Consider the following 13,267-nt stretch of genomic DNA (forward strand, 5'->3'; position numbering starts at 1 on the left):
GATCCTGCTGAAATCCTATGTATTGAATGAATACAGAATCCTTTTGAATCGGAAAAATATCGTTTTTGAATCGAGAATCAAATCGAAGTGAAAAAATCGATATATTATCTAATCATGACCCCACGAATTGATATTGAATCGAATCGTGGGACATTTAAAGATTCACAACCCTAATATATATATTAGAGGGTGATCAAGGGTGTTGGGTCAAATGCAGAGGATAATTTCGCCACTTCTAGTATGTGTGTGACAATCATTGGTACTTTAGCTTCATATATATATATATATATATATATATATATAGAGCCCGTGGTTTCCTTATGTTTACATGAACATCATTATCCAGCATCATCTGCTGGTCAAAATTGCACATGACACCTACATACCGTATGCCACTCAAAAGTGCAGTTTTTAACCATCGGAATAATTTCTAGTTTGAAAACATTCAGCAGGCTGCATTGAAATGTTAATTATGTTGTATCATGCCCAGGTAGCCAAGTTAACATTTTGTTTAATGCTGTTTTGCAAGACTCTTGTCACGTGACTTCAAACTTGACACCTCATTGGCCTTATTTTACTGAAAGTGAATCTTGCTTTTTAAAACAGCGATTTTTTTCCACACTCAATTTTTCAGCACAGAATTTTTTTACACTGAATTTTAATAAACATATTTTTTTTCAATGAAATTGTCATCATCATTTGATGTAAAAATTCAGGTCACGAAATTCAAAAGCAAACAATTCAGTTACATAAATTCATTGTTTTGGTAATGAAGACACAAATTAACCTCCATAGGTGTGCTCAGGTTGCCAATCAAGTACTGGTGAGGGGAAAAGTACTCAGGCCAGAGTGGTAAAAACAGACAGAAAGTGAACACAAATATAGTGCTGGACAGGAAACCAGTACACAAAATAAAGAAACACATGTCAGACCCAACTTTACAAAGAAGCTTTTGCGATTAGCTTCTATTGTCGTCCTACTCGCTCGGTGTGTGTGTGTGTGTGTGTGTGTGTGTGTGTGTGTGTGTGTGTGTGTGTGTGTGTGTGTGTGTGTGTGTGTGTGTGTGTGTGCGTGTGTGTGCGCGTGTGTGTGTGTGTGTGTGTGTGAGTGAGTGAGTGAGTGAGTGAGTGAGTGAGTGAGTGAGTGAGTGAGTGAGTGAGTGAGTGAGTGAGTGAGTGAGTGAGTGAGTGAGTGAGTGAGTGCGTGCGTGCGTGCGTGTAGCATGCTTAGCCATTTATTTTCCTCCAGTTCCGCCAGTGATAATGGTTCTTGGAAGAAACTTTTCCTTCACGGGGGTGAGGATTACAATCTTGAAGCGACTTCTCGATGAATCGCTTCTTCCAGCTTGTTCTCAAATTCAAAGAATTCAAGGACACTATTCCTGCATGTTTTTGGACGAAACAAATTTCGTCCAATTTCTTGCCACTTTCACATCTTTGGGCCAGTGGTGCAACTTGAATCCCTGCCTGTTAGTGTTGTTACACCCTCCGACAACACACCGACGAGGCATGATGTGTCTAAGGTACGGAAAACAGTCGAAAAAACTGAAAATAACAGAGCTGAGACCCAGTGTTTGTAATGTGTCTGACAAAATGGCGGCTTTATTACCTAGGTGACGTCACGTTCTGATGTCATCGCTCCGAGAGCGATAAATAGAAAGGCGTTTAATTCGCCAAAATTCACCCATTTGGAGTTCGGAAATCGGTTAAAAAAATATATGGTCTTTTTTCTGCAACATCAAGGTATATATTGACGCTTACATAGGTCTGGTGATAATGTTCCCCTTTAACAAGGAATATGGAAATGTAATTGTGTCTCTCTGAACAAGCATTTATTTTATGGGAATATTTCAAGTGAATACAATCTTTAGCACATAAACACTGACACACATCTGCGGTAAAGATTGGCTTGGCTCGGCAGCTCATTAGCTATACGCTGATCTGTTGAAAAAGGCAAATATTATCCCCGATCCAATCCCACAATCGGGATCGGGGCATCTCTACTTGTTTATATTGACAAATATTGAGTTTTTGACTGCAATGTTGTTAAATTAAGAACACCTATTACGTATGTCTAACTTGTGTGCTATTGTGTGCTTAGCTGTTGTGTAGCTGCTAGCGCTTGGCAGCCTAGTAGCTTTAAATTTGAATACAATAATACAAGAAAAAAAAAATCCCTGTATGCTAATAGGAGGACATTTAGCATTTAATTGGTTGTCGAGTAAAAGCGCTGCAGGATTGTTTTCCTCGTGCTTGTACCGGAGATTTTATTTTATAATTTGATACATATTTTTTTGCTGATATCAAACTGATATTAGATCGGGGCACCCATAGTTTAGTATGCCTATTAATTGTTTCGTAATATTTCAATCTGATGTGAAAAGGGGTTTTATAACTGCAGGGCGCACGCAATAAAGGATTTTGAGTATAAAAAAACAAACATTTTAGGGCTTCATTTTAGGGGAGCGTCCATTATTTTTGCCATTGGCTGTGGGTCTTGGACATTAAGCCCCATGAATGGCGGAAATGTGCTGTATTGTAAATTGTTAGTCCCATTGGTTTACAACTCGTTTGCAATTTTCACTGCTCCAGATGTGACCTAACTCTGGCTTGTCTCTTGGGGGCTGTCCAACGCATTCGCAATGCGGCTTATGTGAATGTACAACGTCTCCACCAATTACCATCAAGGAGTTCTATGTTTACCTTCTAGTGGTTTAAGCATTTTGCTGACCCTCTTTAGTGCAAGTTGGCCGAGGAAATGTATCGAGGTCAAACTCGTCCTTCCATGCATTTTCAATCCCTCGCCAGGTACAAAAATACTCAATAGTCAGTTACATGAATTACTTCACTACCAATGAGCCAAGTTCAACCACTAATTATTTTAGATTAATTAAGTGGGATTATGTCAGTCTTCTTCTTTCAACGATTTAGGATTGCTTTTGGGTGTCAAAACAACATCCTTATAAAACACCACTTTTTCATGTCCGATACCAGAACTGAAATGTTGTTTATTGGCCAATAATCTTTCTTATTTTTGTATTTGATTTGTTTCCGAGTCCTTTTCTGTGGAATTATGCAATTAATTTGTTTTAGACACCTGGATTTAAAACACATTTTTATAGAAAATGTACATGTGGAGAACAACGTGAAAAACATATAAATGATAAATGAACATTTAAAAGTACTTTACCTTTGTTGAAGACTCATGTTGGCAAAGACGTTGTTAGGCGTAGAAAGAGTAGGGAAGCCAGCTTCATACTTTTCTACAAATTATTTCTAGAATTCAATAGAGTTTCTCACCTTTTTATCAAAGTGCTGTCGGACGCAACTTTCTTGTCCCAATGGTGGATTATTTAACAGTGGTACAAAGACTGTCCGATTCTGTGTTTGGGCACTCCATTCCCTTTAATGGTACGCAGTGACTCACAATGTTTGACTGTGCAATAACCTAGACGGTATTTCTAAACCGGGGCTAAATTATCGTAAAAAAACGAATAATAACACAAAAAGTGGGGTGTAGGAAAACCAGATTACCACTTTATAGACATTAAGAAAATATTTTCAAACTGTGCAATACAGTGCATCTGAGAAGTATTCACAATGTTTCACTTTTCCCCCATTTTGTTATGACGACAGCCTTATTACAAAATGTAATAAATTAAGTTTTGTCCTCATAATTCAACACACAATACTCCATTATGACAATGTGGGAAAAAATTGCAAATGTATTAAATAAAATTAAACAACTAAAAAAAGTTGGTATCCACAGTTTTTGCTTCATACTTTGTTGATGCACCTTTGGCAGCAATCCCATCAGATTGGATGGGAAGCCATGGTTTACATCCAAGATATCTCTGTACATTGCATCATTCAGCTTAGTCTCGTCAGCAAGGTGGCCAATAATTGGGTGGTCACTCTGTCAGAGCTACAGCATTCCTCTGTGGAGAGAGGAGAACCTTTCAGAAGGACAACCATCTCTGCAGCCATCCACCAATCAGGATCGTAGGGTAAAGTGGCCAGACGAAAGCCGTTTTGTTAGTAAAACGTTTGCCAAAATACACCTTAAATACCCTCAGACCATGAGAAACAAAGTTCACTGATCTGATGAGACAAAGAACTCTTTGACGTCAATACCAGGCGTCATGTTTGGAGAAAACCATGCACTGCTAATCACCAGGCCTAAACCACCCCTATAGTGAAGCACGGTGGGGGCAACACCATGCTATGGGGATGTTTTTCAGTCGCAGGAACTGGGAGACTAGTCAGGATGAAGGGAAATGTCACAATGTATAGACACATCCTGGAAATCCTTGAGTCATTTCAGTCTGGTTTCGGTGAACAACACACTATGGAAACGGCCTTACTGAAAATGTCCAGCAACACTATGAGGTCAGCTGATTCTGATGAATGCACTGTTCTGGTGCTCTTTGATCCGTCTGACACTACTGACTATCAGGTTCTGTTGACAAGACAAAGTGATCAAGTAGGACTGTCAGGGTCTGTTCCATCCATCCATCCATTTTCTACCGCTTATTCCCTTTTGGGGTCGCGGGGGGCGCTGGCCCTATCTCAGCTACAATCGGGCGGAAGGCGGGGTACACCCTGGATAAGTCGCCACCTCATCGCTGGTCAGGGTCTGTTGTACAGTAGTTTTCCTCATATTTAGTGTTACAGCTAATAAAATAAGGTCTGAGTCAGCAGATTGGTTGTGTGGAGTGTCTCAAGGTTTCCTTTTGGGTCCTCTCTTATTTTTTATGTATTTTATCACATTGGGAAAGATCATCTAAAGGTTAACTGATATTTCCGTACAACTTTTGTTGATGATATCCGGCGTTACTACCTGTTTAAGCTGTCTGATATCCAGAAGCTTAACTCCTTGCTTGATTGTTTAGTGGACATACAATAATAGCACAGCAATAACTCTCTGCAGCTCAATGCAGACAAAACAGAAGAACTGATTATTGCACCTGATGACTCAATTCCAGGGATTAGGGTGATTTAGGCCAGTCTGCCAAGCCAAGCTTCAGAAACTTGGTAGTTATCTTGGACAAAGACATCTCATGAGTGCAACATGGTAACCAGCTTTAATTGACAAAGCCAATGTTACGAGGTGAAAGGAAAAATCAATACATTGTCATCATCTAAGTTAGGTCACATATTAACATTTCTATTGACTTAATTTCACATGTATCAGAATAGGGTGGAAGAAACCTTTTAGCACAAGCTAGAGTAGAGCCCTGCTATTTGCAGGGTTACATTCCAATACCCCCAGTAAAATACGAAAAAAGTCAAAACGCACCCATAAAATTAGAAGAAAAAAGTGTCTATATATATATATATATATATATATATATATATATATATATATATATATATATATATATATATAAATATATATATATATATATATATATATATATATATATATATATATATATATAATTTGATAGTCCTAACTAGGGATGGCTACTGAATTCGGTACTTTATAGGCACCGACCAAATTATGTCGGTACTACCGTATATCCATCAAATGGTGTCATATGTCGATACCTTTATTGCACTTGGCATAACTTGGTGGCTCAAACACTTGATGGGCAAACAGGAACTCAAGTGGCACTCAGTCGGACCGGCTCTAGGTAATTTTGCAATTTTTTATGCCAACAAAGCAAGTATAAAAAATACGCTCAAAGGTACAGCAAGGCCCCACTTTTCAAACTGCGCTAGCGTGATGCTAATTTACATTGGATTTATCATTGACATGCAACTGATTAGCAATAACAATTTAACATGGGGATTTGAAAACCTCCAAATTTGGCAATGAAAACTACAGCCAAGATGCACGTTAAAATCAAACGCTAGTGTGTGGTAAATAAAAAAACGTACAGCATGAATACTTTTTAGCGCGCAACAAAATATTAAATTCAGCCTAATGGCAAAGATTATTTCCGGCTTAGGCAACGCACCATAGCCTATTCCCTACTGCCGTCTAACCCCGTCGTGGAATTGCAACTTCATGGAAAGTCTACAGTATGACTTGGAAATGACTGAGATTTAGAAGTGTAAAAAATAAATATTTAACAACTGGACATCACAGTTATCATTGTCAGCTCACTGTTAAATGTTAAATAAAAATAAGAAATATTATTAAAAAAATTAACATTTATGAACACGTGCACACACTGAAGTACCAACATTTGATTCCATTAAGGACCAGTATTGATTCCTGGGCAACGGGAATAGACACATTGTCAATTCAAATGTGAAAGATACCCAACCCTAGTCCTGACCCTATATTATAGTAAATAATACCTATATATATACACAGTATATATGTACGCGCACTTGCCTTGACTCACATATGAGCTTGAAGTGCCATCCCCTTCCTAACTCATAGGTTTCAATATGATGTCAGTCCACCTTTTGCAGCTATTATAGCTTCAACTCTTCTGGGAAGGCTGTCCACAAGGTTGCGGAGTGTGTTTATAGGATTTTTCAACCATTCTTCCAAAAGCGCGTTGGTGAGGTCACACACTGATGTTGGTCGAGAACGCCTGGCTCTCAGTCTCTGTTCTAATTCATCCCAAAGGTGTTCTATCGGGTTCAGGTCAAGACTCTGTGCAGGCCAGTCATAGCTCATCCCCACAAGACTCTGTCATCCATGTCTTTATGGACCTTGGAAGAGGAAGGGGCCCACTCCAAACTGTTCCCAGAAGGTTGGGAGCATGGAATTTTCCAAAATGTTTTGGTATCCTAAAGCATTCAAAGTTCCTTTCACTGGAAGTAAGGGGCTAAGCCCAACTCCTGGAACACAAACCCACACCATAATTCCTCCTTCACCAAATTTCACACTTGGCACAATGCAGTCCGAAATGTACCGTTCTCCTAGCAACCTCCAAACCCAAACTCGTCCATCAGATTGCCAGAATGTATATATATATATATATATATATATATATATATATATATATATATATATATATATATATATATATATATATATATATATATATATATATATATATATATATATACATATATACATATATATATATATATACATATATACAGATATACAGTGGGGCAAAAAAGTATTTAGTCAGCCACCGATTGTGCAAGTTCTCCCACTTAAAATGATGACAGAGGTCTGTAATTTTCATCTTAGGTACACTTCAACTCTGAGAGAAGGAATGTGAAAAAAAAATCCAGGAATTCACATTGTAGGAATTTTAAAGAATGTATTTGTAAATTATGGTGGAAAATAAGTATTTGGTCAACCATTTAAAGCTCTCACAGATGGAAGGAGTTTTTGTCTCAAAATCTCACGATACATGGCCCCTTTCATTCTTTCCTTAACACGGATCAATCGTCCTGTCCCCTTAGCAGAAAAACAGCCCCAAAACATTATGTTTCCACCCCCATGGTTCACAGTAGGTGTGGTGTTCTTGGGATGCAAATCAGTATTCTTCTTCCTCCAAACACGACGAGTTGAGTTTATACCAAAAAGTTCTATTTTGCTTTCATCTGACCACATGACATTCTCCCAATCCTCTGCTGTATCATCCATGTGCTCTCTGGCAAACTTCAGACGGGTCTGGACATGCACTGGCTTAAGCAGGGGGACACGTCTGGCACTGCAGGATTTGATTCACTGTCGGTGTAGTGTGTTACTGATGGTAACCATGGTTACCATCAGTAATGGTTACTGGTTACATGGTTACTTTGGTCCCAGCGCTCTGCAGGTCATTCACCAGGCCCCCCATGTGGTTCTGGGATTTTTGCTCACCGTTCTCATGATCATTTTGACCCCACGGGATGAGATCTTGCGTGGAGCCCCAGATCGAGGGAGATTTTCAGTGGCCTTTTATGTCTTCCATTTTCTGATAATTGCTCCCACAGTTGATTTTTTTCACACAAAGCTGTTTGCTTATTGTTGATTCACTCTTCCCAGTCTGGTGCAGGTCTACAATTATTTTCCTGGTGTCCTTCGACAGCTCTTTGGTCTTGGCCATAGTGGAGTTTGGAGTCTGACTGTTTGAGGCTGTGGACTGGTGTCTTTTATACAGATAACGAGTTCAAACAGGTTCCATTAATACAGGTAACGAGTGGAGGACGGAAGAGCTTCTTATAGGTGAAGTTACAGGTCTGTGAGAGCCAGAGATCTTCCTGGCATATTTTACTTATTTTCCACCATAATTTACAAATAAATTCTTTAAAATTCCTGGATTTTTTTTCACATTCTGTCTCTCACAGTTTAAGTATACCTATGATGAAAATTACGGACCTCTGTCATCATTTTAAGTGGGAGAACTTGCACACTCGGTGGCTGACTAAGTACTTTTTTGCCCCACTGTATATATATATATATATATACATATATATGTATATATATATATATATGTGTGTATATATATATATATATATATATATATATATCTATGTATATATAATGTATATTTCTATTATATGTATATACATATATATATATACATATATATGTGTGTATATATCTATATATATATATATATATTTGTATATATATATGTATGTATGTATATATAAATATATATATATATATATATATATATATATATATATATATATATATATATATATATATACTTTGCAGTGGAGACGTATTATCTGGAGTATTGAATCACGCTTTTCCATCTGGCAATCTGCTGGACGAGTCTGGGTTTGGAGGTTGCCAGAAGAACGGTACATTGTAGCTGAGATAGGCACCAGCGCCCCTCGCGACCCCTAAGCGGTAGAGAATGTAAATATATTTACAGTATGGCGCAGTGGGAGAGTGGCCGTGCGCAACCCGAGGGTCCCTGGTTCTAATCCCACCTAGTACCAACCTCGTCACGTCCGCTGTGTCCTGAGCAAGACACCTCACCCTTGCTCCTGATGGGTGCTGGTTGGCGCCTTGCATGGCAGCTCCCTCCATCAGTGTGTGAATGTGTGTGTGAATGGGTAAATGTGGAAGTAGTGTCAAAGCACTTTGAGTACCTTGAAGGTAGAAAAGCGCTATACAAGTGCAACCCATTTATCATATATATATATATATATATATATATATACGTATATACATATATATATATATATATATATACATATATATATACATATATATATATATATATATATATATATATATACATATATATATATATATATATATATATATATATACATATATATATATACATACACGTATAATATTAGTCAGAAAACACCTTTCAACTCAATGCCTCGGATGGCTCTGGTTTATTACCAACTTCGAGAGTTTGCATGTCCTCCGATTGTATCTGAGATAGGCTCCAGCACCCCATGCGACCCCAAAGGGAATAAAAGGCAGAAATTGGATGGATGGACGTATATATGTACGCAACTTGAGAGTTTCAGGTTCGATACCAGCTTCCGCCCTCCTAGTCACATCTGTTGTGTCATTGAGCAAGACATTTCACCCTTTCACCTGTTGGGTCGTGCTTAGCGCCTTGCATGGCAGCTTCCGCCACTGTGTGTGAACGTGTGTATGAATGGTGAATGTGGAAATAGTGTCAAAGCGCTATACAAGTGTCATCCATTTACCATTTAATAATGGATTATATTTATATAGTGCTTTCTAGACACTCGAAGTGCTTTAGAGACAGAACTGAGAACCCATCATTCATTCACTCCACATGAGTGGCACTTGGAGCAAGGTGGATTTTAAACAGGAACCCCTAAGTTCTCATACTTGTTAAACACCTTTAAAAATGTTGTTTTAGGGATCCAATATACAGTGTCCTGTCTTGGAAATGTGTGTTCCTGCTGGAAAAGGTTGAGTGAAACGATTATATGGATGAGCGAATGGCGGGGATCTACTGTACATTATAACTACTGCTGTTTTCTGAGTTTGTCATTCATGTCCTTTCAGAGACCTGCAGAGAAGTGTCGCTACGCCGTCGGCAGTGTTCTGAGTGAAGGTGAAGAGAAGCCAGACGCAGAACTGCAGAAGCTCTACGAGAAATTCGGCTTCAAGGTGATCTCTTTGCCAAAAGTGAGCCACGCCGTGACCACCAGCTTCCCCGCTACGACCCCTCTGTCCTACATTCTGGCACCTTTCAGAGTTTATCCCAGGCTCTCGGCCTACATTGAGGTAAGCAGATGATAAATAATACCCGGCTAATGCCTAAAGGTACTGTATATCATATTGAAAATGCTAAATCGAGGTTGTCCAAACTATTACCCCTGACGGTCACATAATTGTCAGTCAATTTTGATATTCCTAATTTTTTTTAACTTTGAGTCACAGATGACAAAGTGTATTAATATTAGTAATTAGCATCAGCATTTTAGCCTTTTCTCAATACATAACACTATTTTCATTGGTGCTGTTGATATTTAGTGTGTTTCATTTGGAAAGTGTGCTGCTGTCCGCACTTTGGATCAGAATCAGAATCAGTATCAGTATCAGTAGTGCTTTATTAATCCCCGAGGGGAAATTTAGATTTTCAGCATAATCACATTCAAGATCAGACAAACATTACAGGGAGACAGAAATAGGCTCGCTAACGGGTCTGTCAACTCCCAGGTGTTGTTGAGGAGCGAGGGAGGTCAGTGCGTCCATCAGGTGTCCTCGGGGATGTTTTTAGAATAGCCTTCTTCTGTTTTGAGCAGAGTCAAAGCCAATCGAGGGAGCCAAATAGGATTGTTGTTTCCATGGCTTGTTTGTTCAACACTCGCAACGCACCGCACCGCTAGCATCACAGCTAACGTTACCCATGCCGCTACCTCTCTGCTCTGCAAGAGCTTATGACGTTGCACGCGCGACAGCATGTGACGTATGTAAGAAGGTGCGCTTGTTTTATGTCTCAGTGAGAAGGAGAGGCAAGAAAGTGTGAGGAACGCATGGAGTGTAATGCCCACAGCCAAAAGCAACTGCGTGAGAACGTATACTCCAATATCATGATATAGTCATTTTCTACATCGCACAGAGACGAACCCGCGATATATCGAGTACAACAAAGTGATAAATGGGCTTGCACCCTGTCTGTACATGATGTAGAGGGCGCAAAAAGCAGTGCCATTATGGCACCCCTTGAGTTTTGTTGATTGGGTCAACATCGGCAGGGATCTGTAGAGAATGGATGCCCTGAAATTAGGGGACTCCCGGGAAAATTGATGATGTTGGAAAGTATGACGCTGTCAATCTCCGCTCATATTAAACTCGCGGGCCGCACCTACATTAAATTGTCATATCATAGTGCGGGCCGCAAGTGGCCCGCGGGCTGCATGTTTGAGATCCCCGGAATAGACGTTACAAAACAGTCCGTTCCTAAAAACTGTCGGAACAGATTTTTTTTTTTTTTTTTCATGGAAACTAATGGATTTTTAAATATTTACTAATTTACTAATCAATAATTATTGTCAAAAACTCTTCATCGAGAAGAGCTAGATGAAGTGGTTTGTTTTTTTGGTCAGGATGCCCCCGAACGCCTTCCTGGTAAGGTGTTTAGTGTACGTCCGACCAGTAGGAGACCATGCGGAAGACCCAGAACACGTTGAGGGGACTTTGTCGCCAAGCTGGCCTAGGAATGCCTCGGGATCTCCAGGGATGAAGTGCCTGGGGAGAGGGAAGTCTGGGGCTTCTCTGCTTAGGCTGCTTTCCCTGTGACCTTAACTCGGATAAGCGGAAGAAGATGGATGGATGGATGGATGGACAAAGTCAATTTCCCAAACAAACGCGTTGGTGACTCAGTCTGTTTTATACTAAGTACGCCCTCAAAATAAGTATGTTAATGTTTTTTGTGCTTGATAAAGAAGGTGAGAAACAATTAAGAATTCAAGAAATAACTCAAGCAAAGTATAAAGGTGGCCTCCACCTGACTCTTCCTTCCATACCACTGGTCCCTCTCTGCTTAAAAGGGAACTGCTCTTTTTTTGCAGAATTTTGCCCATCGTTTACAATCATTATGAAAGACATGACGGCCGATGGATTTTTTTTTTTAATGCATTCTAACCTGTAAATAAAAGTCAACTTACAGCGAAGCCAATGAGAGGTCCTCTATTCTACCAATGAAACCCAATAAATAACCATCCAAAAACCGCCAACATTACTCTATTCACAATTCACATTTTATGACTTGAATATTGACCAAGTATTAGTGATATTGCTATTATAAGCGCTAACACAGACAAACTATTAATAGCGGTGTCGTGATCACTACTCTGTGAGCTGATGTTAACATCATCAAGTGATCTGCTGCTGTCTGGCTTCACTGCTCCCAGTAAGTTTATTCTAGATCAGGGGTCACCAACCTTTTTGAAACCAAGAGCTACTTCTTGGGTACTGATTAATGCGAAGGGGTACCAGTTTGATACACACTTAAATAAATTGCCAGAAATCAATTTGCTCAATTTACCTTTACTAAATATATATATATATATATATATATATATATATATATATATATATACATATATATATATATATATATATATATATATATATAAAAATGTAAAAATGGGTATTTCTGTCTGTCATTCCGTCGTACATTGTTTTTTCCTTTTACGGAAGGTTTTTTATAGAGAATAAATGATGAAAAAAACACTTAATTGAACGGTTTAAAAGAGGAGAAATCAGGGAAAAAAATGAAAATTAAATTTTGAAACATAGTTTGTCTTCAATTTCGACTCTTTAAAATTCAAATTTCAACCGAACAAAAGAAGAGAAGAACTAGCTAGTTCCAATCTTTTTGAAAAAATTACAAAAAACATGTATGGAACATCATTAGTAATTTTTGTTGATTAAGATTAATTTTAGAATTTTGTTGACATGTGTTAAATAGGTTAAAATCCAATCTGCATTTTGTTTTAATATATAACAAATTGGACCAAGCTGTATTTCTAACAAAGACAAATCATTGAAGGAATTTAAAAGGTAAAAAGGTATATGTGTTTAAAAATCAAAGGTTGTATTTTTTCTCTAAAATTGTTTTTCTGAAAGTTATAAGAAGCAAAGTAAAAAAATTAATGAATTTATTTAAACAAGTGAAGACCAAGTCTTTAAAATATTTTCTTGGATTTTCAAATTCTATTTGAGTTTTGTCTCTCTTAGAATTAAAAACGTCGAGCAAAGCGAGACCAGCTTGCTAGTAAATAAATAAAATATAAAAAAATAGAGGCAGCTCACTGGTAAGTGCTGCTATTTGAGTTATTTTTAGAACAGGCCAGCGGGCTACTCATCTGGTCCTTACGGGCTACCTGGTGCCAGCGGGCACCGA

General features: G+C 38.5%; 1 protein-coding gene across 2 annotated transcripts in view; it reads left to right on the plus strand.

The window, feature by feature from the left end:
- The window catches only part of tex264a (testis expressed 264, ER-phagy receptor a), a 200,441-nt gene that overhangs the window by 59,136 nt on the left and 128,038 nt on the right, over positions 1–13,267 (plus strand). For both annotated transcript variants that reach the window (XM_061922687.1, XM_061922688.1), the window contains exon 2: positions 9,919–10,140. In XM_061922687.1, coding sequence (XP_061778671.1) covers positions 9,919–10,140 — 222 coding nt within the window. The remainder of the gene's footprint in view (positions 1–9,918; positions 10,141–13,267) is intronic.

This window comes from Nerophis ophidion, linkage group LG16, assembly GCF_033978795.1.
Source record: "Nerophis ophidion isolate RoL-2023_Sa linkage group LG16, RoL_Noph_v1.0, whole genome shotgun sequence".
Lineage (NCBI taxonomy): Eukaryota > Metazoa > Chordata > Actinopteri > Syngnathiformes > Syngnathidae > Nerophis > Nerophis ophidion.